The sequence below is a fragment of the Adiantum capillus-veneris genome, chromosome 28 (assembly GCF_014529385.1).
Source record: "Adiantum capillus-veneris isolate H3 chromosome 28, ASM1452938v2, whole genome shotgun sequence".
Classification (NCBI taxonomy): domain Eukaryota; kingdom Viridiplantae; phylum Streptophyta; class Polypodiopsida; order Polypodiales; family Pteridaceae; genus Adiantum; species Adiantum capillus-veneris.
In genome coordinates, this window is record NC_140958.1 from 89,537,255 (window position 1) to 89,563,350 (window position 26,096).

The following is a 26,096-nucleotide window of genomic DNA, read 5'->3' on the forward strand; positions in this document are numbered from 1 at the left end:
GACAAAGGGGTGCGCTAAGGTGCATCAAGGGTAAATTGGGGATAAGTACATCTAAACCTGCTATAATTAAGGGTAAATTGGGGGTAAGTACATCAAACGTGCTATGATCAAGTATATGCCCCTTTTAACACAAAAGATTTGCAATGTTCTCGTTCAACGGTAAACTTTTGCGGGGGATGGAGATGAAGGGCACCCCTAGTTCACTAGCCTCTACCACCTCAACTCGTGCCACTTAGAGATACTCCCCCCCCCCCCCCGAACCCCCCGACACTAAAGCCCACACATTATTAAATGAGGGGAAGCGGTGGGATTGACGATGGGGGTCGGCATGTATGAATCTCGAGGACATTGGAGGTCTTAAAAAAATGTGGCGCTCAGTGCCCCTTGCGAGATTTGAAGTGTAGCAGGCGTCGTGTAAGGCTTATGGCATATCCAACCCTCCCATGCGCTTATGATGATCATGATGGGAAACAAATGCATTATAAGTAAACTTGGACAGGGGTAGAAGTAAACTAAAACAAAAAAATTAAACTCGAATATGCCCGAGTAAAATCGGATGGCCTATTTCTACGCAGTATATTCCATGTTGGGGTCTCCATTAAAGATTTGGTCCTCAGCCCCTAAAGGGAGGGGGGAAAAAAGGAAAAATTACCAAAATACCCCTCAAATTTCAAATTTCCTTTTTATCTATTTTGCTAGATTATTCAAGCTTATCAATTCTTTATTCTTTTCTGACAATCAAGATATGTTTTTGAGTGCTTAGCTTGTAATTTGTCACAAATTAACTCGCAAAAAAGGCAATTATATCTAAAAATAATGAAGCAATTCATCTCCAAAGCCTACATAACCTACTCAAATTTTAGTTTTAGTATCTTGTATTGATAGACAATCAGTCTTCTTATGAAAGGTACAAAATTTTTTATCTTTGGAAAAAATTAATCTCACAACTAGAGGTATTTTGGGAATTTTGGAAAATTTGAGGGGCATTTTGGGAAATTATGACAAAATATTGGGGGTATTTAGGGAATTTTTGAAATTTGAGGGTATTTTGAGAATTTCCACAAATTAGAGGGGTATTTTGGTAATTTTCCCCAAAAAAAAAAAGAGAGAAGAGAGAGATGAAAAAATGGCGCCAAATGTGCATAGGATTTGCACGAGTCGAGCTATGAAAGCCGACTCTGCTTAGCTTTGTCAGCACCAGTGGTCATCAAGCAAGATGAAACAGAAGCAGCAGGTAATTTCAAGATTCTTTGCTCCTAAGGCAGCTGTCACTGAGCCGTCTTCTCCTGCCCCTCGGCCTACCCCAACTTCGGCAGTGCAATGGCCTCCTGCCAAAACCTCCAGGAACCTGCAACATCGAGGAGCCTCTCCATCGCCCACAAAAAAATCGGTTAGAAAGCGCCCCATATCGGGAAAGTATGAAACCTTACAGGATGTGGACCTTTGCAGACCTGAGCTCTGCAGTGGGGCAGTTTCTCTCGACGAAAGTGCACCTGTTTCTCCTGATCGCGATGGCTTGAATGACCTGAGTCCGACTAATGTGCACACTACATACAAGCGAAGGTGCAAGAAAGAGGGTAACACAGAAGAGTTTCAACAATCAAGCTTCCTTACTGGAGAAGGGGATTCACAGTCATTGTTTTCACAGAAAGTAAAACCAGTATATACGGTCGCAAGTAATGGTATCGAGGGATCTTCATCTCTCAAGTCCAATGAGATTGCTGATATTCCAGCTTCTGACCCTGCTCGGCATACAAAGTTTATTGAGAAACTTTTAACAACTATGGACTCCGAGAGGCAAAAGTCTAAGCCCAATAAGGGCCCTTATAAAGCAGATTACACGCCTTTGGAACAGCAAGTAGTGGAATTGAAGGCAAAGCATAAGGATGTGCTTCTCATGGTGGAAGTTGGATACCGGTATAGGATGTTTGGAGAGGATGCTGAGATTGCTGCAAGAGTTCTGGGTATATTCGCATACAATGATCATAACTTTATAACTGCCAGTATTCCTACTTTTCGATTACATGTACACGTGAGACGCCTTGTAGAGGCAGGCTACAAGGTTGGTGTAGTTCGCCAGACAGAGACTGCAGCAATCAAAGCACACGGAGGTAACAAGCTTGGTCCTTTTACGAGGGGCTTGTCTGCATTGTACAGCAGGGCTACCCTAGAGGCGGCAGCAGATCTGGGTGGGAGCGAATCTTTCACAGAAACGGAAAGCTCCACCAGCAAATATCTGATGTGTGTTGTGGAGCAGGTAGATGTTCTGAAAGCAAGTGCAAAGAGCCCTTTGCACAAGCAAGGACCGAGTTCAAAAGTAGATGCTGAATCTGAAGCAGTTACAAAGAGTGCCTATGACACAACTATTGGCGTGGTAGCTGTGGAAACTGCAACAGGTGATGTTATGTATGGTCAGTTCAAAGACACAGTCACACGGTCAGAGCTGGAGGCACATCTTCTCTCCTGTTTGCCTGCAGAGTTGATCCTCGCTTCTCCGTTGGCGTCCTCAACAGAGAAGGTATTACACATCTTTTAAAGGGTGCCGATTTGGCTTAAAGGATTCTACAAGCATACCATGATTGGTGTAACTAGTGCTTATTATGCTTAGAGGATTTTACAAGCATACCCTGATTGGTGTAACTAATGCTTATTATGCTTAAGGGAAAGCCTGTATGCAAGCCCATTGATTTGACGCTTAAAGGCTTGTACAAGCACATTGATTGGTTTGATTAGTGCTAATTCTGTTTAACTGATGCTTGGAGCTTTTTTTCATAGAAGACAATAGAAATGTTATGTTTTCTAGTCCTTTCGTTTGTAAAGTGTGAGCTTTGTCCTAAAGTGTGAGTCAAGGACAGAAGAGTGGAATTATTCCACATGCTGTGGTGCAAGGTTGTAGAGCTACTTAAAGCTCATTTCATGAATGAATAAACACAAGTCTATTTTGCATTACATCTTTGGAATTGGAGCTGATCTCTTTAGATAGCTGATTCCAGTGTTAGAATTTAGAGCTACTGGTGATTCATTAGTTCAATCAGTAGAACTGGAGGAAAAAATAGAAACTGAACTGGAACAGTTACATGAACTGAAATACATTTGCTGAGAAAATGAAATGTTATATTAACGTCTTCAAAAAGGCCAGAATGACCTATGAGACCAAACTGATACAAAAGTGGTAAATCTGTTACAAAGTCTGGGTACCTTAGTACTAAAGTACTAAGTGTGAAAAGTGTGAAAGTGTGAAAATAAATGTGAAAAAATAAATAAAAAGTGTTAAATAAACTTCTTAGGAGCATTCTGGGTGTCTGGCTAGAATGCTTCTAATTCTTTGTTGTAGTCTCCTCCGATGAAGTGTGCTTCTGCATCTCGATCGTGGTCGTCTCGATTTCCTAAGCTCAGTCGCCTTGTCAATGAGGGTGCCTTTGGTATGGATGTGGGTACTCTGTGCTGGCTGCTGGTCTCTTGCTTCTCCTTCCACTCCTGCTTCTCTCGATCCGAAGAAATCTGTGATCTGCCTCTGAGGCTGTAGTGCTCTTTGTCTTCTCATTAGATTATCCCTGTGCCGATGTATTTCCAGTAGGTACAAGCCTAAGCATCTTTGATCTTGGTATTGCATGACTCTATCTAGAGGTCCAAAGCCTTCTATAAATAGGCAATGGAAACGCCCACGTATCTCATAGTATACGGTGCAATGGCATATGTAGTGTAATTCTGTCTCCGGCTCCATTCCGCATAACTTGCAAATTCTGCTCTCAGGTGGGATTCCCCTAAATCTGCCAAATTCAATTTCCAGCTGGTGTGAGGATGTACGAATCTGACCAATAGCACATCTCAAACCATGAGACAGGTGGGTATCCATGTAGCTCGTGCGAATCACAAATCCATCTTCAGATAGTCGTAGGAAGTTTTCTTTGTAGTCGGCCATCTTCGTGCCCAATTCTTGTGTAGGGTCTACCCATGTCCTCGTAGTATCCAACTGTATAAGATCCTGACGGATGATTTTATTAATCTCCGTTCGTGTAATTGCCAGTGATGGAGCCTCAAGAGAGTATTGGTAGGGGGGTAATCTTTCCATACTGAACCCGTGTCTCTGAAACCACGAAGACAGTTGCGCATACCAGCATGATGTATCCCCTTTCATTGCTAACTGTCGAGAGGATTCGAGGGCCAATCTAGTATATCGGCAATTACTTGTATCCCACAAACCATGTATAAAGGACACTGATCTCGTAAGAGCTTCAATTTCTATTGGAGGGGCAGCTAGTTCCGCTCGGATAATCGCGTGTGGTACGGAGGCCTTGGCTCTAATCATTCGGGAAATCATAGATACCGAAGGTCTCTCCATTGGCTTCCAATTATCCTGATCCACAGATGGTCCCCAAATCTGGACCCCATAAAGCATAGCCGAAGCCACCACAGTATCAAAGAGCCAAAGTTTTGTTTGTGGTTCCTGAAATTGATCTTGTGAACACATCCTCTCCAACCCTCCCAAGGCCGCAGAGGCTCTGGACAATCTGGCCTCCGTTGCTTTCTTAAGAGTAAACTTCGGTCCTGCAGATACCACACCAAGGTATGTGTATGCATCTGTGTACTCTACTGTATCCTGGCCATATGCAAATGTAGGTGCCGATCTCCTAACCCACTGCGGTGTGGTGTTAAACACCATAACTTTGGTTTTACCCAAATTCACCGACAGTTCGCTGTCCTCCGCGATGAGAGAGAGACAAACTGAATGACTGGAATTAGTGTTCAGATTGAGATTCAGATTCAGAGTTAGAGTTCAGGAGGAATCAATACAAAGTATATCTGGCTGAAGTACACTTGACTACTGTATTAGGGATTACAGAGTAAGAGTACAAATGAGGATAATGTAGCTCGGCAGGACTACAACCACACAACTAAGAGTAAGAAGTCAAAAGATAAAACAACCCAAAAGTACAGCCAACCCGATTACAATGTAATGGGTTCTATTTATAGCCCCTTGAAGTTACTGTGGTAATTGCCATGGTAATTACTGATTGGTCTGCTGTTCGGCTTTTAGGAGCGGGTTCCCACTTAGTGAGACTACCTCCGCCATCTACATCCTTCCCTCCTTTCTTGAATTTTGGTAAGACTCCAAAATTTCTGAAAAAAAATCCACCGTTTGATCCTTCTGGAAATATAGCTTTATGCCATATTTCATGCTTGTTGAGTGCTTGACACCCCCTATAATTGTAATTCCAAGGGTGTCCAGCTAAAGAGATACCAACACCTGACTGAGAAAATCCATCGTCTGATTCTGAAAATTCTTGGAAAAATCCACCGTCTGAATCTGAGAACGGTTGGAAAATTCCTCCATCGAATTCTGAGATGGAACTGCCCAGCATCCTTCCATTGAACCCGCTTTCTTTTACCCTTAGGTCTTGATGGTGTCTCAGAAGTCCTAGTGCCAGCATTGTCCTTTTGAATGAGTCTGTAAATTCTCAATTCCCTCTTCCCAGCAAAAAGAAAACCTTCTTTCCTTTTTCAAAACCCTGCCCCTCTTTTTTTTCCACCTTGCCTCCTAGCCTCAACAAGGAAAAAAAAAAGCTTTCTTTTTTAAGCCATAGCCCCGACGCCACTGGCTCTTTGAGGCTTCTTTTGTTTTTTTCTCGCTTCTCCTCTTTTTGCTTTTGGAGATTCTTCCACCAAAGTTAAGTTAAGGGCCAACCTTTTTCTTTTGCATTTATAGCCAAGGGAGCTTTTAGACATAGGCTCTCCACACCGTCGGTGCTCGTGCACGATCGTACCTGCCATATACTTTCTCGATCACACTACATAGGAGCTCACTTGCTCAAGCTGATCACGCCTCTCTGTGGTCATTTCGACTTCATAAGGCGTGAGGGGATGATAAGTTTTGGTGTCAGGATCATAGAGCGTGCGTCTGCCTTTTGTTAGACGAGTCTTGGCCAATTTGTGACAATGCGAAGCTGTATGGATCCATCCTTCTGGAAGAGGTTGATTTGTTTTGATCTTAGCTTCAAAGAGAATCTTAGCCAATTCTCTGTACTGTGGTCCTAGGCCTGGTTTAGCCATAATGTCCTTTTCAGGAACTTAAGATGACTCAACAGTAAGTTGTAGCAGCTGGTTTGTGATCTTAGTGAGATCTCTAATCTGAATTGTCTGTTGTCCCAAACATAGCTTGATCCTCTGCACCTCATCTCTTAATTCCTGGAAATCATTTAATTGAAGAGCATCATTGAATAGCGTTTGCCAGGTTTTCCATTCCACAATTGATCGCTCATACCAATCCTGAAGATCATTAGTAATCTTAAAGTATGTGAGCCGATCCACTGGTTCTGTATATGGAGGATATAGTGCTGGAAAAAACCTCAGCAGCTCCGCTTTTGTTGCTGGTAAAGCATACAGGAGAACTCGGGAATCAGGTACAAACTCTAGAAAATTAAGGACAGCCTGGTTCTTCTGTTGCATCATTTTTCTGGTAATTTTAACCAGTTGAAATAATCTTCGGAGAGCAGTTGCCTGTTCTGCTGCTGTCATTTGAGTTTGAGGTCCCTTGCTGGTGGTTGTCTGGTCTTCAAGAATAGCTCGCACCCTCTGATCCAGAACTCCCCTAGCAATATGCATTTGCATTAAGACCTCTTTTAAGTGACTTCTGACATCTTTCATACATTTATATGTCGGCTTATTCTCCAGCAGGAGCTCTAATTCCATGGCTAGGGAATGACAATCTGTAGTAGAATGCCGTTGCCAATGTGGATTAACTACTTTCTCCGCAGCAGTTAGTATCCATTCAGGCACTCTCTCTAGCAGTAGTATTGTACTAGGATGCTCAAGCAATTGCCACACCTCCTGATTATGGAAAGCAGCTGATTTCCAATGTTGAACCATTTCCCTAGCTCCGACATATAGTCGCTGAAATCGCTCCAGATCAGTGATAAGATCATCATTCTCCAGATACCTCCTGGTTATGGGAGCCTGCTGATGTCGAAATCTCTTGTTTAGCGTGATGAGCTGTAATGAATGTTGCTCATCACCTGTTAGAATGTCAGTCGCAGCTTTGCCTTTCCCTTTATCATCGATACTGTGCTATGACTGGTGTATTGGTGAATTTTCAGCATTGTTGGGTTGTTGATCTTCCACTTGCTGGTCACCCGACTACTGACCTTCATGCTGGTCTGATTGGTCTGCCTTGGACTGATTCCCTCCGGTAGCCCCCGCTCCACTAGTACCAGATCCTGAAGGTGGAGATGGAGGAGAGTCATCATCAACATGCCCTTCTTGTGATTCCTCCTTCTTCTTGAGCTTCTGCCTTATCATCATCTTCCTCAAGGTTGTTCTGCTGTTCAATATAATCAACGATAGCTTGATTTGCCAGAGCATTGTTATATTCAGAGAGTTTGTCTTGCAAGTCACTCTGCATTGTCTCCATGAGAGTCTTCAAATTATCCATATTAAAAACAGCATTTCCTTCTGGATTTAAGATCTCAGCCAGATTATTATAGATGTATCTTTTCGTTAATGTGGCTTTCAGAGCAGCGTGGGTATTCAACAATGACCTCTTTGGCGTGGAATGAACAGGGAAGAACCTGGTAACTTGAGTAACAAACTTCTTGTTCCAAGGTGAAAGCTTACTTAAACCCCCTCAAAAGCACAAACATCTATATAAAAATTACTGCTTCCCTTGTTATTATGTGCCTTGACCATTAATCTCTCCTCTCTACCTTATAGAGGTGAGAATATGTGGGAAACACCCGAACCAAATACCGGTTATGTTGTGAGGGATGCTAACATGCCAAAGAGCTCCCTCATAGCTGCCTATAGCCTGTCTCAATGGGCCATGCAACTTCTATGAAAGCACGCAATAATGCATGCAAACAAAGAAAAAGAAGAAAAAACACATTATAAATTCCCACTACCAATTTGCATGTGTTATGTCCACTTGTCTTGCTAGTAGCTTCCCATAACACCTGTCGGGACTGAAGTGGACCTATCAGGTTGGACAATCACGGTTTCATGACGGTCCCATAAACACCAGTGGTTCTCCGCTCGTAATCATGCCACATGTAAGAGAGTAAGAAAATGCTCAGATAGGAATGGTAATGATCCCCTAGGATCCATCCTGTGCACGTGACATGACACAAGGATCCTTCTACTAGGTGCCGACCACTCTCCCTTGGTGAACTTTCAACTGTAGAGGATTACTTACATCGGTGTTTTAGTGGAAGAAAGTTTTTTCTAGGTGTCATTTAAAGTCCTGAGACACAGACAGAGGGAGTTTGGGATTTTCTCTCACTAAAGATTCTTCCTGTGAGGATTTTACATATGGTAGCATATTGTCCTCTTTCTTGGTTTTTCCTTGTTGTTAATCAATTCTAGACCCTTATTGAAAGTAATAGAGAATAATTTCAAGATGTCTGACCAGGTTTTTTATTCAGTCGAACTATGCAATCGTATTTTGAGATGTTGCATTCCTCATGTCTTATCTGTAGCTTCTTGTGGACTATGCTGGGCCCAACTCAAATGTACGCATAGAGCGATTTTCTCGCAATTCCTTGGGAGATGGTGCTGCATTGTCAGAGGTTCTTGGTTTTTATGAAAGTACTAAAGATAGGGATTCAGATAAAGAAGCATCTGGTTCAGAAGAAAAGATTGATGAAGGTTTGGAGGTAACACACATGATTCATGCATCTATTATATGTTATCAAAAGAGTTAGGGATTTTTCGTAACTTCTTATGAAGGAAACTTTTAAATTGGGGACAGGCCATCATGACTATGCCACAGTTAGTTGTACAGGCTCTTGTTTTAACTTTGAGGCACTTGAAGCAGTTTGGTTTGGAGAGAGTCTTACTTCTTGGTGCCACGTTTCGACCATTTGCTAGAGTCTGTGAGATGAGTCTATCCTCCAATACTTTGCAACAACTTGAGGTGATCTGTTTCTGAAGTCTTTGAACTCAATGTGTGGTCCTTCAGAGTTTTGTACTAACTTTATTGCAGCTTAAATATTTGTTGGTTACAGATATTGCAAAATAGCACTGATGCAACTGTAAAAGGATCTCTTCTATGGTTAATGGACCACACCCATACAGCCTTTGGTGCCAGATTGTTTCAACACTGGGTACTCCTGGTTAATGACATCTATGAGTAGTTAGTGATTGAGCTGAAAACAGGAAATTTACTCTGTTTAAAAATGGCAGATAACTCATCCTTTGCGGGACGAGTTGCTCATATCAGCTCGACTTGATGCTGTTTCTGAGATTGCGGACACAATGGGGAGTGTGGGAGGTCCACAGCATGAAGGTTCTTTTCCGGCAAGTGGTAGAGGTGGTGGCATGGTGGGCGCTTTGAGTAGGGGTCGTGTAGAGGGGATTACTAGAGGGTCTCACGGGCTACTAGGAGCTGTCTTGATGGCATTGAAAAAGATTCCTGATGTTGAACGAGGAATAACAAGAATTTTCCACGGCACTGCAACCGCATCTGAGGTAAAATTAAGTTTTTGGAGGCCTTTTGTTTTGCTTGATTTGGGAGTGTAATGGCTAAATACTGCCTTATGCTGGAATCTTGTAGTTTGTTGCCGTGATTCAAGCGCTTCTTACCACAGTCAGGCAGCTTCAGCAGATTTGTCCAGCTGAGGATGAGGAAAATGTGACATTGGAGCCTGATGCAGAAAAGTCTGGTGTATTTCGCTCTGCGCTTTTAAAGCGTCTGTTTGCTGCAGCGTCATCTTCAGTTGTCAGTGAACACGCTTCCAGATTGCTATCATTCATTAATAAAGAGGCTGCTTCCTCAGGAGACAAACAAAATCTTTTTATTTGTGGGACTGGAAAATTTCCAATGGTAATGTTTGCTTGAGATATATCTGGAAGTTGCCTTTTCGTTCAAAGTCGTCATTATATCACTCATTCAGGGTTTTCACAGGTGGAGAAATGCAAAACTGCAGTCCAGGTGGCTGAACGACATCTTGATTCGTTGCTTCCTCCATATAGGAAGCTTTTGAGAGTACACAACCTTCAGTACTTGAGTGTTTCTGGTAGTACCCATCTAATTGAGGTAATTTTCAAAACTGCTACTCAATGTGCTGCATTCTTTTGCAGTTTACAAAAGCCTAGTTTTTGTATTTTTTAGGTGCCAGCAATGCAGAAGGTCCCAGAAGAGTGGGTCAAGATCAGCAGCACAAAGAAAACCAATCGCTACCATCCTCCAGAGGTGTTACGAGCACTAGATGTTCTTGCACTTGCAAAGGAGGAGCTTACAGTGGAGTGCAACAAAGCATGGCAGTCCTTTCTTGCAGACTTTGCTTCCTATTATGTGGATTTTCGAGCGACAGTCCATGCCCTTGCTGCTCTTGATTGCCTGTACTCTCTTGCTATTGTCTCACGGAATCAGGTACCTGTGGAAATCTAGTGATTAGGTTGTGCTTTTTACATGTTGAGAAACAAAGGACAAGCTTCTAGGTCTCTTTCATGGTTGTAGGGTTATACTCGACCAGAGTTTGTTCGGAAGTCATCTGCAATGCTGATGATTGAAGGTGGTCGCCACCCTGTATGATTCCAGCCATTTCTAACGCCCATAGAGAAACAATCTTGTCCAATAATCTTTTGAGGCCATGCAAAAACTAACTCCCAATCGGTTGCCTTGGCCAGGTATTAGAAGCAACTCTGCAGGAGGGTTTTGTACCGAACGATACTTGTTTGCACGGTGACCTTGAGCACTGTCAAATAATTACTGGTCCAAATATGGGTGGAAAGAGTTGCTACATACGACAAGTGGCTTTGATTGCCATCATGGCACAGGTAGGAAGTCTAGTTTGAGGGAAGTCAGAGCCTCTTTATAAATTTGAAGTACTGAGACCTATGTTCTTGTAGGTTGGATCATATGTTCCAGCTGTGTCTGTGAAGCTCCATGCATTTGATGCAATTTTCACAAGAATGGGTGCATCAGACAGCATTCAACGTGGTTCTAGCACTTTTTTAGAGGAACTAAGTGAAGCATCTATTGTTCTTAGGAGAGCAACTCCGCAGTCTTTAGTGATAATGGATGAGCTGGGTAGAGGCACCAGCACACATGATGGGGTAGCGATTGCATATGCGACGCTGCACTATTTGCTGAAAAATGCTAGGTGTCTCACCTTGTTTGTAACCCATTATCCCAAGATTGCAGAACTGACCCACCGATTTCCAGGGGAAGTTGGAGCGTATCATGTTTCATATCTGGCGGAAGCATCACCTGATTTATTGCCAGGGGCCTGCAAGCAAGTACAAGACTGTGTCAATTCGACTGCGGCACTTTCAAATGATTGCAAAGAACAGAGTGTGGGATCTGAGGCTGCACAAAAGATTACCTTTCTGTACAAGCTTGTTCGAGGAGTGGCAAGCAGAAGTTTTGGTTTGCATGTAGCGCGTCTTGCACAAGTAGGAATCTTATCTTTTATGCCTTCTTTCTGTTTGCACATACCGATCTTTACTGTTTTATTATCCCTGATTTGTAAAAGCTATGGGTGAGTGAAAATATTCATACGAGGGTCAGACTTTCATTAATTATGGCCTTTTGCGAACCTTACTGTAAAATCTAAGAGGTTCGGGGCTCTTTGTTAACATTTGAAGAGGCACACTAGGTGACACTTGGCATACTTCATTCTTCTTCAAGTGTGCATTCCTCTTGCGAGCAAGCAGGAGGATGCATTTTGTGGCAATGCCCATGCTCAGCAGAAAATGGCATATGTGCTGCTCTTTTCAGAGCAATCTGACCTCCATATAGTTTCAACGTCACAACCATCACGCTTTTGACCGAAGAGTATTGTCGGATTTTCAGCTTTCCAATTAGTTCCTGTATCTTTGCAAGAGGGCCTTGGGCTTGTTGAGTTTTCACGCACTACCATAGTTCAGTGAAATGCTTTTCTTTCTCATATGATAGTCGGTACAAAATAGCATCAAGCTATTTTGTCTACTGCTTCTACTTAAAGGGGGCAACTAGGATTGGGTAAACTTACAAACACAAGTGATCAACGAGAAAAAGAGTGAGTTTTTCTTGCCAGACAGACACTTTTTAGGGACATCGTCTCAGCAGAAGGGACTGGGCTAATATAGAGACCATTCGAAATTGGCCATAACTAAAGAATGTGTATGAAGTATGAAGCCTTTTGGGTTTGTGCTCGTATTACAGGTGGTTCATTAGAAAGTTTGCGGAGATTGCTTTGCCTTTGCATACCCTGACTTAGAAAGGTGTTCCGTTCACTTTAGAAATTGCAAAGTTCAATACTCTAAAAGAGAAGTTGACGACTGGTCCTATTTTGATATTACCAGATTTGTAGAAGTATTTTGAGGTTTACTGTGATGCTTGTGGTAGAAGTTTGGGAGCGGTCTTGATGCAAGAGGGCCATGTCATAGCTTATGAGAGTAGAATGTTCTCTAGACCTGAGAGGGTTGCACAGATCTTTGAGAAAGGGTTGTTAATAGTGATACATGCTCTAACTCAGTGGATACATTACTTCTTGGAGCAGCTTTTGTCACAAAATGATGACGTGGCATGACCACCCGCGGGTTGGGGTGCTGATGTGGCAGTATGGACGCTGACGTGGCAGCAGGATAGTACGGCTGATGATGTGGCAGCTTGTACGGCCTTCCTCAAAAAGTGTTGACAGCATGATGATGTGGCGGATTTTCCGCATATTGCATTGGTTGCTTTTGCTGACAGTTGCTTTTGGGACTCCTTGCTTTTGAGTTCAGTGCTTTTTGGGCATCCCTTGTAATAATAAAAAGACCCAAGGGGCCTCACTCTTTAGAGCATCTGGACGCAGAGTCCGAGAGCGGAGGACCCCTTCAAGTGTTGTACTTTGCTCAAGCTTTAACACAAAAAGAAATACCGAAAGGGGTGCCAGTCTTTGGGGCCAATACCTCTGGGCACGGAACTACGCCAGGCCGTGTCGACTCAAGTTTTAATGTCGACTCAAGTTTTAATGGTGCTGAGGATTGCAAGGCTGACATTGAGGGCTGAAAACGCTGAGTGTGAAAAACGCTGGACTTGCCCTTGTGCTGCGGTCCTGGCTGCAGGTCTTGCGGGTATTGAGGATACTTACTTGCCTTTAGAAGTGACCCCTAGGGTCACTTATATAGGAATTACAAGCTGGTCGAGCAGTGCCATTTTTGACCCCCCATGATCCTAAAAAATGATGCTAAATTGTCACTTATTAATAAGTTGGGGAACTACTAATAAGAGGTGATTCACATGCAGATGAATACCAAGGCTGAGTACTGATGCAACTGTATGGGGACACTCTTCAATGCCTACACGTAGCAGACATTGGCTATGCTCATGTGCAATCAAAGGGTATGCAACTAATCTAAAGTGCATGGACATGTATGTCCTGCGTACAGGCTCATAAACTCTAGAAATAGGAGTTATAGCTCGTCCACATGCACATAGGGTTAGATGTGCACGTGACATCCCCCCCCTCCCCTTTTTCAAGGTGAGGCACTGGTATCGAGCTGCTTGGCTTTCGTGTAGTCCGCCAACAACTCTGGGGAATCTCTGAAGAAATCTTCACCGGCTCACTTTGCTGTGTGGGTGCGGCGATACGTGAACTTCAAAAAGGTCTGCAGTGCTTGCTGCATCGGACCGCACCAAAAACGATGGAGAATAATATGCTTTGGCTGCACGTCTTCAAGTTTGTGACTGTGGGTGAATTGCAGATGAAAAATGTGAGGACGTGCCAAACCTTTCTTCGAGTACATGTCAAAAAAGTGATTTAAACTTGACTTTTCTACCTAAAACTATGGACTGTGGCAACCCATAAAGGGAATACCAATGCTTGATGCACAATCGTGCTAGTGCTTTTACTGTGGCTTTGTCTTGCCAAGGAATGAGTATGCAAAATTTATTGACATGACTTACAATGGTGAAACATTGTGTATTCCTTGAATATAAACTTTTTATCGTTTCTAAAGTGATCTTCATGCTTTTGTGCTCATCCATGAGTGAATCATGTGCCTCGTGCAATATGACTTTCCTATGAGAAGGTAACACACAAAGACGGTGACGAAAATACAAGAGATCGTCACAAATGAGAGACTCGAAAAATGCATATTGACTTTTCATGCAATAGTATTTTATCTCTTCCCCCTGACGGGTGATGTGAATGTGATAGTACGGCGATCTAGTAGGTCAAGACATCCGTAAAAAGATCAGCATGGTCTTGATGTGATTGTTGAATAAGTTGCAATGATCATGATTCTTGTGAGATCTCGACAGGAATAATGATGTGAATGTTCACTGACTGTATTCTTTAGGCAAAGTGCTCGATTTGTGCTATCTAGTGCATGGGTACATAAAGTCTACTGAGCTAGTTTTTGTCCTTTGTTTTGTAGGCATAAGCGAGGCCGATTACTTTCTTTCAAGAGGGTGTATGTCACAATTCGGTGACACGGTCGAACATTTAAAGGGGGGTCAGGTTTTTAAATAACCCTAACCCCGGCCAACTTGAACTTCCTGGCCAAGGGGCTTAAAACCCAATAAAAAAGAAGACGTAAGATATGTTGATGTGGCACCTATATGATTGTCAGTGCGAATTGAGGAGCTGAATGCTGATGTGGCAAACACATTTTGTGAAAATCTGGGTTGAGCGCTAGCTTTTGGGATTAGAGATTTTGGAGCAGGATGCTTTTCAAAATTCTAATTGCTGTGGAAGCAGAGAAGAGGCTTGGCTATTGTACCTTTGCAAAGTAATAAAGAAAGAAGTATTGAAAGGGGCGACAGACTTTGGGGCCAGTGCATCTGGAAGCGGAACTCTGCTGCTTCGTGTCGACTCTCTCTCTCTCTCTCTCTCTCTCTCTCTCTCTCTCTCTCTCTCTCTCTTTCAAGTTCTGTTGCAATTTTCTCACATGTGTTGCTATAGATTTCTCGCTTGGAGTGTCCAAGCTTGGTATATAAGAGGCTTCAAAAGTGGATGTAGAACTTGCGGATAACGGATAACTTCATCATCTCGCTTACACTGGTATATTGGGCAGCCTTGAGATATGTATCCGAAAAGCGGTCAATATATCCTTGCACATTATCCTCTTTTTGATCCAACTCATCCCAGTCTGTGCACGCGTCTTTCTTGAAATCCGTTTCGCAAAAAATTGAAATTTAAAGATCTCCTTAAATTCCTCCCAACTTTTAGGGTCTGTGTTCCTGGTTACATGCGTTAGATACCATCTACAAGCAACTCCTTTAAGATGCACGGCTACTTGATGAAGCATAGACTCTTCAGAGGACTTATGATTCTTGAAGGCTAAATCAAATTCTCTGATGAAGGCAAGCGCCTTTGCAATGTCCACTCCCTTTCCATTGAAGTAAGGAAGTTTCAAGCTCTCGTCTCCCAGTTGGAGGGTTTTTTTTTTCCAAGAAAAAGATCCTTCTATTAGTTAATAAAATTGTCCATTGGGCTACAACAGACTGCCCAACAAGAGAGGGGGATACATCAGCATGAGGGGAGACTCTCGCAAGGAAAAAATGAGATATGTACAATGACGGCTAAATCCAGATATGGGAGGAGGAAACAACCACACATGTGGCCGGTGTCACAAAATGATGACGTGGCAGATTTGCCTGGAAATTGACAAGATTTAAAGATTATAAGTTGTTTCAACTTATAGGGTCCCGTGTGATAAGGCCTTAGGGGACACAAGAATAATTTAAAAAAAGATCGCGCGAAGGCTGTTGAAGTGGCAGGCCGTACGAACAAGCTCGCGTTTTGCATTGACATATTGACCTGGCAGGCTATACGGATTTCCACGATTTGCGCTAGTTGCTTATGGGGGCAGTTTTTGCACCAGTTTCTTTTGGGATCGACTGCTTTTGAACTGATTGCTTTTGGGGCTTTGCTTTTGGGACTCTACTTTTGGGGCATCCCTTGTAAGAATTAAAGAGCCCTTGGGTTCTCACTTTGCAAAGCATCTGGACGCAGTGTCACGTGCACATCTAACCCTATGTGTACGTGGAAAAGCTACCTCATGACATGGGTTCAGTTCAGTTAGATTAGGAAGTGTTCTGGCACTTATGTGAGTCTGTTCGCAGACCATGCATGTCCAGACACTTAGAGTAGATGCATATCCTCTGGTTGCACACAACATGATCATCAGATTCCCATCAGATTCCATCAGGAGCATTTTCACAGTGCATAGACCTATTTTCCCTATTTTTGACATTTTTCACTTATTATTTTTAAGTGACTTTTGTTGGGAACTAGGTAGGGCAATTTTGCAAGGAAGTATATAAGAAACCCTAGCGCTAGCACTTTCTGGCAGAAGAGGCAGCAGGAACCTCGCATTCAACACACCTTCTCAACAGAACCCCCAGGACAAACCTAGCGTTTTTGCCAAGCAGAGACCTAGCGTTTTCATCCACAGCAGAAACCAGCATTTTTACACTGCAGTACCTGGCGACAGTAGAAGACAAATCAGCCCTAGCGTTAGCAGTTTGCACCAGCAGATCAGCCCTAGCGTTAGCAGATTCCACATCAAGACTCATTTTCAGCCCTAGCATTTTTGCATCAGCCTGGACCTCAGTGTTTTTGCAGATCTTCGCGACAGAACCAACAAGAAGACCAGCGTCTTCAGTTTTCAGCATAGACAGCATGTCAGCGGAAAAGCAGGAGATCCGTATGGCCTGCCACGTCAGCCTATCGGCGCAATTTTCGGAGATCTACCACGTCATTAGCTCAGCGTGTTTTACGGGCTATTGCCACATCAACAAGGGCTCTGTGTGTGTATCCGGGGGCCTGCCACGTCACCAGTTTGTGACATGGAGAATGTGCATTGATTATAGAGCTCTCAATAAAATCACCATCAAGAACAAATTCCCTATCCCAAGGATCGATGATAAACTTGACAGACTTAAGGGTTCTACTTGCTTTAGCCGAATTGATACGAAGAGTTGTTATGATTAGATCCGAATTGCTCCTAGAGACGTGTACAAGACGGCTTTCAAGACAACTTTTGAGGATTTTCAGAGATTGATCGTTTGTGGGCACTTTCTTCGACGACATCATCGTCTTCTCCAAGAATGAATCAGAACACAGACACCACCTGTTGCAGGTTTTCCAGACACTGGCGCAACATAAACTGGTTGTAAATGCGAAAAAGAGCTAGTTTTTCTTGCGAGAGATATCATCTCTCCAAAAGGGGTAAAGATGGACCCGGCCAAAATTGATACTATTCGTGATTGGCCTGATTTGAAGAATGTCCATGAGGTTTTGAGCTTTGTGGGCTTGTGCTCTTATTCTTGGCGGTTCATTCAAAAATTGTAGAGATAGCTTCTCCTTTGCATTTACTCACTCAGAAAGGAGTTCCTTTCACTTAGGTTTACTGTGATGCTTATGGTTGCAGTCTTGATGCAAGAAGGCCATGTCATAGCTTACGAGAGCAAGATGTTTTCACGTCTTGAACGGGACACATAAATTTATGAGAGAGCTTTTGGCAGTTCTCCATGCCTGGCGACACTATCTACTCGGAGTTCACTTTATTGTCTTCACAAACCATCAGAGTTTATGCTACTTGTAGCAGAAGCAGCCTTCAGAAAAGCAGATGAGGTGGGCTAACATTCTGTCACAGTTTCATTTCCAGATAGTCCATGTTCAGGGACATAAGAATTTACTGGCAGATGCGTTGCCTAGAAAGCCCTTGGTTTTGGCTTTGTCCACGATACATCATCGAAGCTTCGAGGATATGGTAGATCAGTACGCCACAGATCCAGATTTTGTAGATAGCTTTCACCTAATACAAAGTGGAGAGATAGTTGCAGGCTATTCCATATGGGACGGCTATTTGATATGGAAAACGATGTTGTGTGTTACACAACCTTTAAGGCCCACTTTATTCCGGTAAAGAAGACAGTTAAGCCCGATCATTTGGCGAAACTGTTTGTCTTACAGATTTTCCGATTACATGCCATGCCTAAGTCCATTCTTTCGGACAGAGATTCCCCAATTCCTAGTTAGTTTAGGAGGACAATCTAGGAGAACATTGCCATGTGGTTGCAGTTCTTGTCCTCGTTCCCCCGACAGACAGACAGACGGGCAATTTGAGATAGCCAATTCAATGGTTTTGGATTTGTTGAAGCCTTATATTTCGAATCAGAAGACTCAATGGGAAAAGTATTTGCCCTTGGTGGAGTTTGCCTACAACAACACAGTTCATTCTTCAACGGGGAAGGTACGATTTGAAGTAGTCGAGGGTGCTAAGAAGGTCTCATCATTTATGAGCACCAAAGATAAGATTTTTGCAGTGGAGAAAAAGCAAGAAAAGCAAATTTTTGAGAAAGTCTTGGAGGCATGAAAGGCCATTTAGCAGTTCAGAGGAGGAGAGCTCGTCCTTTTCTGACAGTGACGAGATGCGCAAGAAGATTAAGGAGTTCAAGGAAGGGGGTCAAGCCGTCAGGTTCGAGACGTTTTCAGGCTACCAGGACACCCATCGAGCCCTTGAAATTATACAATAGCTTGACGTCACCTTCTCTAGAGATCAGTTCACAGAACACTCCAAGGTGCAAAGGGCGACATCTTACTTGAAAGGAACTGCACAGACATGGGGGTCTACTCTCTTCTTACGCACAAAAGCACTGAAGAAAATTTTCACGTCAACTTGGATATTAGATGAATAGGAAAGAAATGTCATCATGGCTTGGCATCAGTTGAGAATGACTAAGAAAGATACATTGGATGATTACTGCCAGAGGTTTTGGGATACCCATTTGCTAGTGTCTTCGTTTCAGAAGATTACTTTGAGAGACTAGATTGAGCGGTTTGCTGTGGTTTGCTAAAAGAGATTCGAGACTATTGCCTAAACCAAAAGTCTGACTCTATTTAGAGACTTATGGAATATGCTAAGCAACAACTTGGAATGCATACTGGCTCATTGACTTATCCAACGGACAGGAAAGTATCCACCTCAACAGGGCAACAGTCTGCCAGTGAAGAGAATGAATCAGGGGAGCTGGATGACAGCTCATCACAGGATTCTGGAGAACACATGGTAGCCCATCCAAGGATTCCGACGAACTAAGGGAACCAGATGCAAGTTCATCAGAGGATTTCGAAGAAAGGGAATCAGATGATAGTGTGTCTCAGAGTTCCGATGATTGAGACTAACTGCCAATGGACAAGGAAAGGTAGCGAAGCTACTCACACGTACCAAGGCACAAGGAAAGGAAGGAAAAGGGAATCGACTGGTAGATCAGAGAATTCCTCAGACCCAAGATAAGATTTTTGAAGCGGATTAGTGTACGAGAGATTTGGCATGCTGTTGCCAAGGTTCGCGAGGCTCTTGAGAAGTCTCAAGCATGATATAAGAAGGCAGCTCATAGACATCAACGCGACTTGCAGTTAAAGGAGGATGATTGGGTGCTCTTATGGTTTGAGAAAGCACGCTTGAGGAAAAGGAAGGGAAAGGAGCAGCTTTTTTCAAAGCTAAGTATGCGATTTTATGGCCCTTTTCAGATTTAAGAGAAGATAAATGATGTATCTTTTGACTAAAATTGCCAAATACTTGGAAGATTCACAATGCTTTTCATGTGAGTCTCTTGAAACCTTTCAAGGGTGAGGTGCCAATTGACAGGGAGCCTAAGGAGCAACTTGAAGTGGAAGAGAGCGAGGAGATTCTCGTTCTGGAAGAGATACTGGCTCACCAGGGAAAGGAAAGAGAAAGGTAAAGTGAACGGTGCGTCGGCGGGTCTTAGTCAAGAACTATCCAAAATTGGATGCGAAATGGATGGAGGAGGAGGACCTAGCAGATACTCCTCGGAAACTAGAACTTTACCTTGAGGCTTTTGGTCTAGCGTTAACTATTTCGAGAGATCCCGGAGATCAGCAAGGTTGAATCTGGTGCAGATGGGATTGCACAAGAGGGGAGTCACTCACTGCTTTGTCATAGGTTGCCCAGATGGAATAAAGTCATTGATTTTTCTTTGGATTTCAGGATACTGATGGGCTGACATTATTGTGCTGGATGACTTTATGAAAGAAGTACTACGAAATGGAAATTCTTGAAAATGAATCTGATTTTGGTGTGCTCACTCATGTGATTGTGTTTGAGTGTTGGATTGAGACACAAAGTGACTGCAGCATTTCGGTCTTGAGATTTTATGGACACGATCGCAATAAGAATTAGTTAATCCGATATCAGTGAGGTCCGGTGTGGATCTAGATGCTATTGCTAAACACATTGCTAGGAATCATGGTCCTAGATCTCGATGGATTCTATGTGATTTGATGTTTAATGACTGTCGTCTTTGTGCAAGTGCTGGATTTGTGTTGTCTAGTGCGTCGGTACTTAAGAGTCAATATCTACTGAATTGGTTTATGGCTTGTCTTTCTACAAGCGTAATTGAGGGTGATTACAATTATTTCAAGAGGGGGGTATGTCGCAAAATGATGACGTGGCAGATCCGCCCGGAAACTGACAAGATTTAAAGATTATAAGTTGTTCCAACTTGAAGGGTCTTGTCCGATGGGGCCATAGGGGACACAAGAATAATAAAAAAAGATCGCGTGAAGGCCGCTGACGTGGAAAGCTGTACGGATGGCCTTGCGTTTTGCGTTGACATGTTGACATGGCAGGTTTTCCGCGATTTGCCGTGGCTGCTTTTGGGGGCAGTGTTTGAACGAGATGCTTTTGAGATTGACTCCTTTTAAACTGATTGCTTTTGGGGCATCCCTTGTAAGAATAGAAGAGCCCTTGGGGCCTCACTCTCCAGAGCATCTGGACGCAGAGTCTGAGAGCAGAGGTCCCTTGGGAGTTGTACTTTGCAATGATTAACGATAAAGAAATACGGAAAGAGGTGCCAAACTTTGGGGCCAATACCTCTGGGAATGGAACTCCGGCGGACCGTGTTGACACACTCTCTCTCTCTTAAAGTTCAGTGATTTTGAAGTATTTGTTCGTGTGTTGCTATTGATTCATCACTTGGGAGTGTCCAAGCCTATTATAGCTGTTACCATATACATGTGGTAGTGATGTGTGTGAACACACTAGGACCGCCGGGGCATTTTTTCCCTCTTTAGGAGGTTTTTTCCCCCGTGCATTGTATATACGCCCATCACTCTAGGGCTATCCATCTTTCCCTTGCACACTAAGTAACACTCTCTATTGTGTGCCTTGAGCTTCCTTCATCTTCTCCAAGCTGTGTGTGTTTCTCTGCAACCCTAATTCCAACAATTGGTATCAGAGCAGGTCATGCCCTCCCGGGCTTAGTCGCCAGCTGCTCCAACACACGCCTGCTCACTTTCTCCGATTTCAGTGAGCTTTGGCGAGCGATCGTAGGTCGACAAAAATTTTGGTAAAGCTCGAAGAGCTAGGTCTGCTTAGAATTTTGATTTGGGCTCATTTCGGCCTCCGTTTCCACTACAGACAGTACTGCACTTGCTATTTCGTCATTTTGTGCAGAATTTCTGTCAGTGCAGTTTTTTGCATAACAGGTGTCTTATAGTCTTCTACGGTTTGTGCTATATAGCACAGGTTGTTCCCGCTCCGTTTCTCCTATTTTTGGGCAGTTTTCACATCAGGTGCAACATCTACCATGGCTGACAACAACAACACAGATGTGTTCAAGATGTTTGCTGCTGAGGACAGGTTGGATGGAGACAAGTACCCTATGTGGGCTTATATGATGCAACATGTTCTTGTGTCAAAGGGTGTCTGGAACATTGTGCACGGCATTGATGTACGTCCTGGTTCTGAGGATGTAGGCGATGTTGAGGATGTTGCAGGTCTTGCTGCAAGGATTGCAGCCGTTAGAGTTGTTTTACCTACGGCAGAACAAGCTCGTTGGGATGTTAAGGATGCGTAGGCTCATGCATTGATTGCGTTGTCTGTGAAGCGCACCATTGTTCCTCACATCCGTTCATCAAAATCTGCAAAACAGGCTTGGGATATTTTAGCAGGTCTTTATGCAAGCCGCAATGAGGCTAAAATTGCTTTGCTGCGTAAAGAGCTGGAGTCGAAGATTATGCATGAGGAAGATGATATGGACACTTGCCTTGCTAGTGTCAAGGATATCAATGAGCAGCTTATTTCTGCAGGTGAAGTCATTTCAGACAGTTCCCTTGTTCATACTGTTCTTGATGCCTTACCAGATTCCTACCAGAATTTTGCTAGTACTTGGAGACTTATGACCCAAGGAAATCCTGAAGTTGTCAAGTTTGATGCATTATGCACATTGCTGTTGCAAGAGTCACTTTCCAGAAAAAACAGGACTAGGCAGCGTGCAGTTGAACAGGCTTTTATTGCTTCTCAAAGAAAGGGTGGTAACAGTAATGCAACCACTTCTTATGGTTCTGCTGTGAGTGGCAAAAATTCTGTTCCTAATGCTTCTGCTGGCAGTACTTCGTCTGGCAATTCTGGTGATAAGGGCAAAAAGAAGATGCGTTGCCATTATTGTAAAGCCAATGATCACTTGATCAATTCGTGTCCTAAGTTGAAGGCCAAAGAGGCTAAGAAGAAAGAGGGTGGTTCCATTGCAAATGCTGGTTCCACTACAAATGCAGCCATTGTTGAGTCTTCTGTGAAAGGAGACTGTGTTGCTGATGTTGATGCAGAATGGGCTTTTAGCGCAGAGTGCACTTACAATCCTGATGTCCATGATGCATGCTTGTCAGTTGCTGCAGATTCACATGTGTGGTATTTCGACAGTGGTGCTACAAAGCACATTACCTTACATCGTGAATTGTTTACCTCTCTCGAGTCTGTCCCTCATGGGAATTCAGTCGCTTGTGCCAACAACGCCTCTTATCTAGTTCAAGGAGTTGGAAAGATTGTGCTCACTGCTGCTAATGGCAGTTCCTTCACACTTGTTGATGCACTTTATGTACCTGGGATCAAGAAGAATCTCTTGTCTGTATCCGCACTTGCTAGACTTGGGCTTGTAGTCAAATTTGTGGATGACAAATGTACAATTCATGATCTCAGTTTTGGTGATGAAATTGTTGCATCTGGCCTTTTGTGCCGTGGGCTGTATAAGCTCACTTTGTATGACAAGTGTGGACAAAATTTTGCAAATGCTGTTGCAGATTCAAGGGCTATTTCAGATGCAAAACTTTGGCATGCACGTTTTGGTCATCTGAATTTTGTCAGTTTGCTGCGTTTGCAGAAATCTGATATGGTTGCTTCTTTGCCACCTCTTGAAGCTCCTGTCAAACATGTTTGTGAAGGCTGTATTTTGGGTAAGATGCAGCGTTCTAAGTTTCCAAAGGATGGTTCAGTTCGGGCCACATGCAGGTTGCAGCTTGTGCATAGTGATGTTTGTGGGCCTATGCAAACTCCGTCCTTGGGCAATTACCTGTACTTCGTGACTTTCATTGATGATTACTCCAGGCATGCATGGGTATTTCCGCTTAAAGCGAAGTCCGAAGTTTTTATGTGCTTCAACCAATTTCTGGCTATGGCTGAAAATGTCTCGAAATGTACTATGGACACCCTCCGTTCCGATCGAGGGGGGGAGTATATGTCTCATGAATTTAATGCATTTCTTGCTAGTCGTGGGATAAAACACCAATGTACAGTGCCTTATACACCTCAACAAAATGGTGTTGCTGAGAGAAAAAACAGGTCACTGACGGAAATGGCACGATGTATGGTCAAAAGTCAAGCTTTACCGCATTCTTTTTGGCTTGAGGCCATCATGTGTGCCACTTATGTACTTAACAGGTGTCCTACGAAAGCTTTGCAGTCTATTACTCCATATAAAGCATGGCATGATAGAAAGCCTTCTATTGAGCACATGCGTGTTTTTGGCTGTTTGGCATATGCTTTGGTGCCACAAGTGCAGCGCAGAAAATTGGATGATAAGGCTGTCAAATGTATTTTTGTTGGTTATAGTGCTGAAAGCAAAGGTTACAGGTTGTATCATCCGCAAACAAAACGTATTCTGGTTTCACAGGATGTAGTGTTTGTGGAAGATTCTGTTCAGCCCTTGCTGTCATGTACCAGAGACAGTAATGTAAGCTCACAAGACATTTATGACACTTTGTTGCCTCTTTTCAGTGGTGGAAATACGAATGTAAGTTCCAATGAGGCAAATGTACAGCCTATGGGGGTTTCTGAAAATGTTCTAGATCAGCCTATTACTGATGCAGATGTACATGATGTACTTGATGAGGAAAGGGCTGAAAATGAGCAGGCTAGAGGTATGCCAAAATGGCTGGTGCACACTTTGCGTGACAGTAAATTGGATGCACCTTTGTCTAGTCGTACTCGTTCAGGCTCTCGCCATGCATCTTATGCATCAGATTGTTATGCTTTGGCTGTGTCTAGCTTACATGATGTTGAGGAGCCTCTGTCTTTTGATGAAGCACAAAATTCAGAAAATTGGATGGCTGCCATGCAATTAGAATATGATGCACTTATAGAAAATGACACATGGACTTTATGTGATTTGCCTCCTGGCAAAAAGGCCATTGGTACAAAGTGGGTTTACAAGTTGAAACGCAAGCCGGATGGTGAGATCGATCGCCATAAGGCTCGACTTGTTGCAAAAGGTTATGCACAGCAGAAAGGCATAGATTATGAAGAGACTTTTGCTCCCACTTGTCGTATGACTACTGTGCGTTTTCTATGTGCATTGGCAGCTCATTTTGGTTGGGATGTACATCAATCAGACATTGTTACTGCTTTCTTAAATGGTGACATATTTGAGGAAGTTTATGTAACGCAGCCTCGCGGTTTTGTCATAAAAGGACAAGAGGACAAAGTGTGCAGATGTAAGAAGGCTTTGTATGGGTTGAAGCAATCTCCTCGTGCTTGGTATGAGAAAGCTGACACTCATTTGGTTAAACGAGGCTTTCGTAACAGTCCAACAGAAAGCACATTGTATGTAAAGCGTGAGGGTGATGTACTTCTCATTGTGGTTCTTTATGTCGATGATTTGCTGATCACTGGACCAAATGAGAGACATATTGCTGAATTTAAGGTTGATTTGAATGCTACTTTCAAGATGAAAGATTTGGGGCTGTGGCATCATTATTTGGGTATACAGTTTAAGCAGTGTGATGGTGGTATTGCCTTGTGTCAGAAAAGTTACATAGAGACATTGCTATGTAAGTTTGGACTTGAGGATTGCAAACCTATTGCCACTCCCATGGAAACAGGTTTGAAGTTGAGTCTACATGATGCTGGTGATCCTGTTGATGTCACTCTTTACCAAACTGCTGTTGGCTGCCTCATTTATGTATGCAACACGAGGCCCGATATTCAGTTTGCAGTCTCACAGGTCAGCAGATTTATGCATAGCCCAGGGTCTAAGCATTGGCAGGCTGTCAAGAGGATTTTCCGCTACCTTAGTGGCACTTTACATCTTGGCTTGTTTTATCCCAAGGGGGGATCATTGCCGCCAGACTTACTTGCTTTTTCGGACTCAGATTGGGCTGGTTGTTTTGACACGCGAGTGTCCACAAGTGGTTTTTGTTTCATGCTTGGCAGTTCATGTATATCATGGTTGAGCAAGAAGCAACCTACTGTGGCCACTTCAAGTTGTGAGGCTGAGTACAGGGCAGTCTTCACAGCTACGGTTGAGTGTGTATGGCTCAGACTCCTTATGGCTGATTTGGGTGTTGGACAGGACACTACCAACACTATCTACACTGACAGTCAGAGCGCATTGGCAGTTGCGAGGAACCCAGTTTTTCATGCTCGCACAAAGCACATTGAGGTGCATTACCACTATGTCAGGGAGAGGCTCTCAGCAGGAGAGATCAGCTTGGCTTATGTGCCAACACAGGACAACCTTGCAGATCTTTTCACAAAGGCATTGTCTCGTGAGAAGCTTGAAGCTTTCCGCAAAGCTTTGGGCTTACTCCCCTTTGTGGACTGATCCTGTCCTCAGGGCATGGTACTTCCCTTTACTCATGTGCCAGCTCTCGTTCACCGCATCACTCCAGGGGGGATTTGTTACCATATACATGTGGTAGTGATGTGTGTGAACACACCAGGACTGTCGGGGCATTTTTTCCCTCTTTAGGAGGTTTTTTCCCCCGTGCATTGTATATACGCCCATCACTCTAGGGCTATCCATCTTTCCCTTGCACACTAAGTAACACTCTCTATTGTGTGCCTTGAGCTTCCTTCATCTTCTCCAAGCTGTGTGTGTTTCTCTGCAA

General features: G+C 43.4%; 1 protein-coding gene across 1 annotated transcript in view; it reads left to right on the top strand.

Annotated features, from left to right (window-relative positions):
- The first annotated feature begins 1,114 nt into the window (after positions 1–1,114).
- The window catches only part of MSH3 (homolog of DNA mismatch repair protein MSH3), a 44,102-nt gene continuing 19,120 nt past the window's right edge, over positions 1,115–26,096 (top strand). The window contains exons 1-11 of the mRNA XM_086504762.1: positions 1,115–2,518; positions 8,469–8,645; positions 8,741–8,905; positions 8,997–9,095; positions 9,175–9,459; positions 9,545–9,814; positions 9,896–10,027; positions 10,103–10,363; positions 10,451–10,519; positions 10,621–10,770; positions 10,843–11,388. Of these exons, the coding sequence (XP_086360888.1) occupies positions 1,217–2,518; positions 8,469–8,645; positions 8,741–8,905; positions 8,997–9,095; positions 9,175–9,459; positions 9,545–9,814; positions 9,896–10,027; positions 10,103–10,363; positions 10,451–10,519; positions 10,621–10,770; positions 10,843–11,388 (3,456 nt within the window). The 5' untranslated portion in view covers positions 1,115–1,216. The remainder of the gene's footprint in view (positions 2,519–8,468; positions 8,646–8,740; positions 8,906–8,996; positions 9,096–9,174; positions 9,460–9,544; positions 9,815–9,895; positions 10,028–10,102; positions 10,364–10,450; positions 10,520–10,620; positions 10,771–10,842; positions 11,389–26,096) is intronic.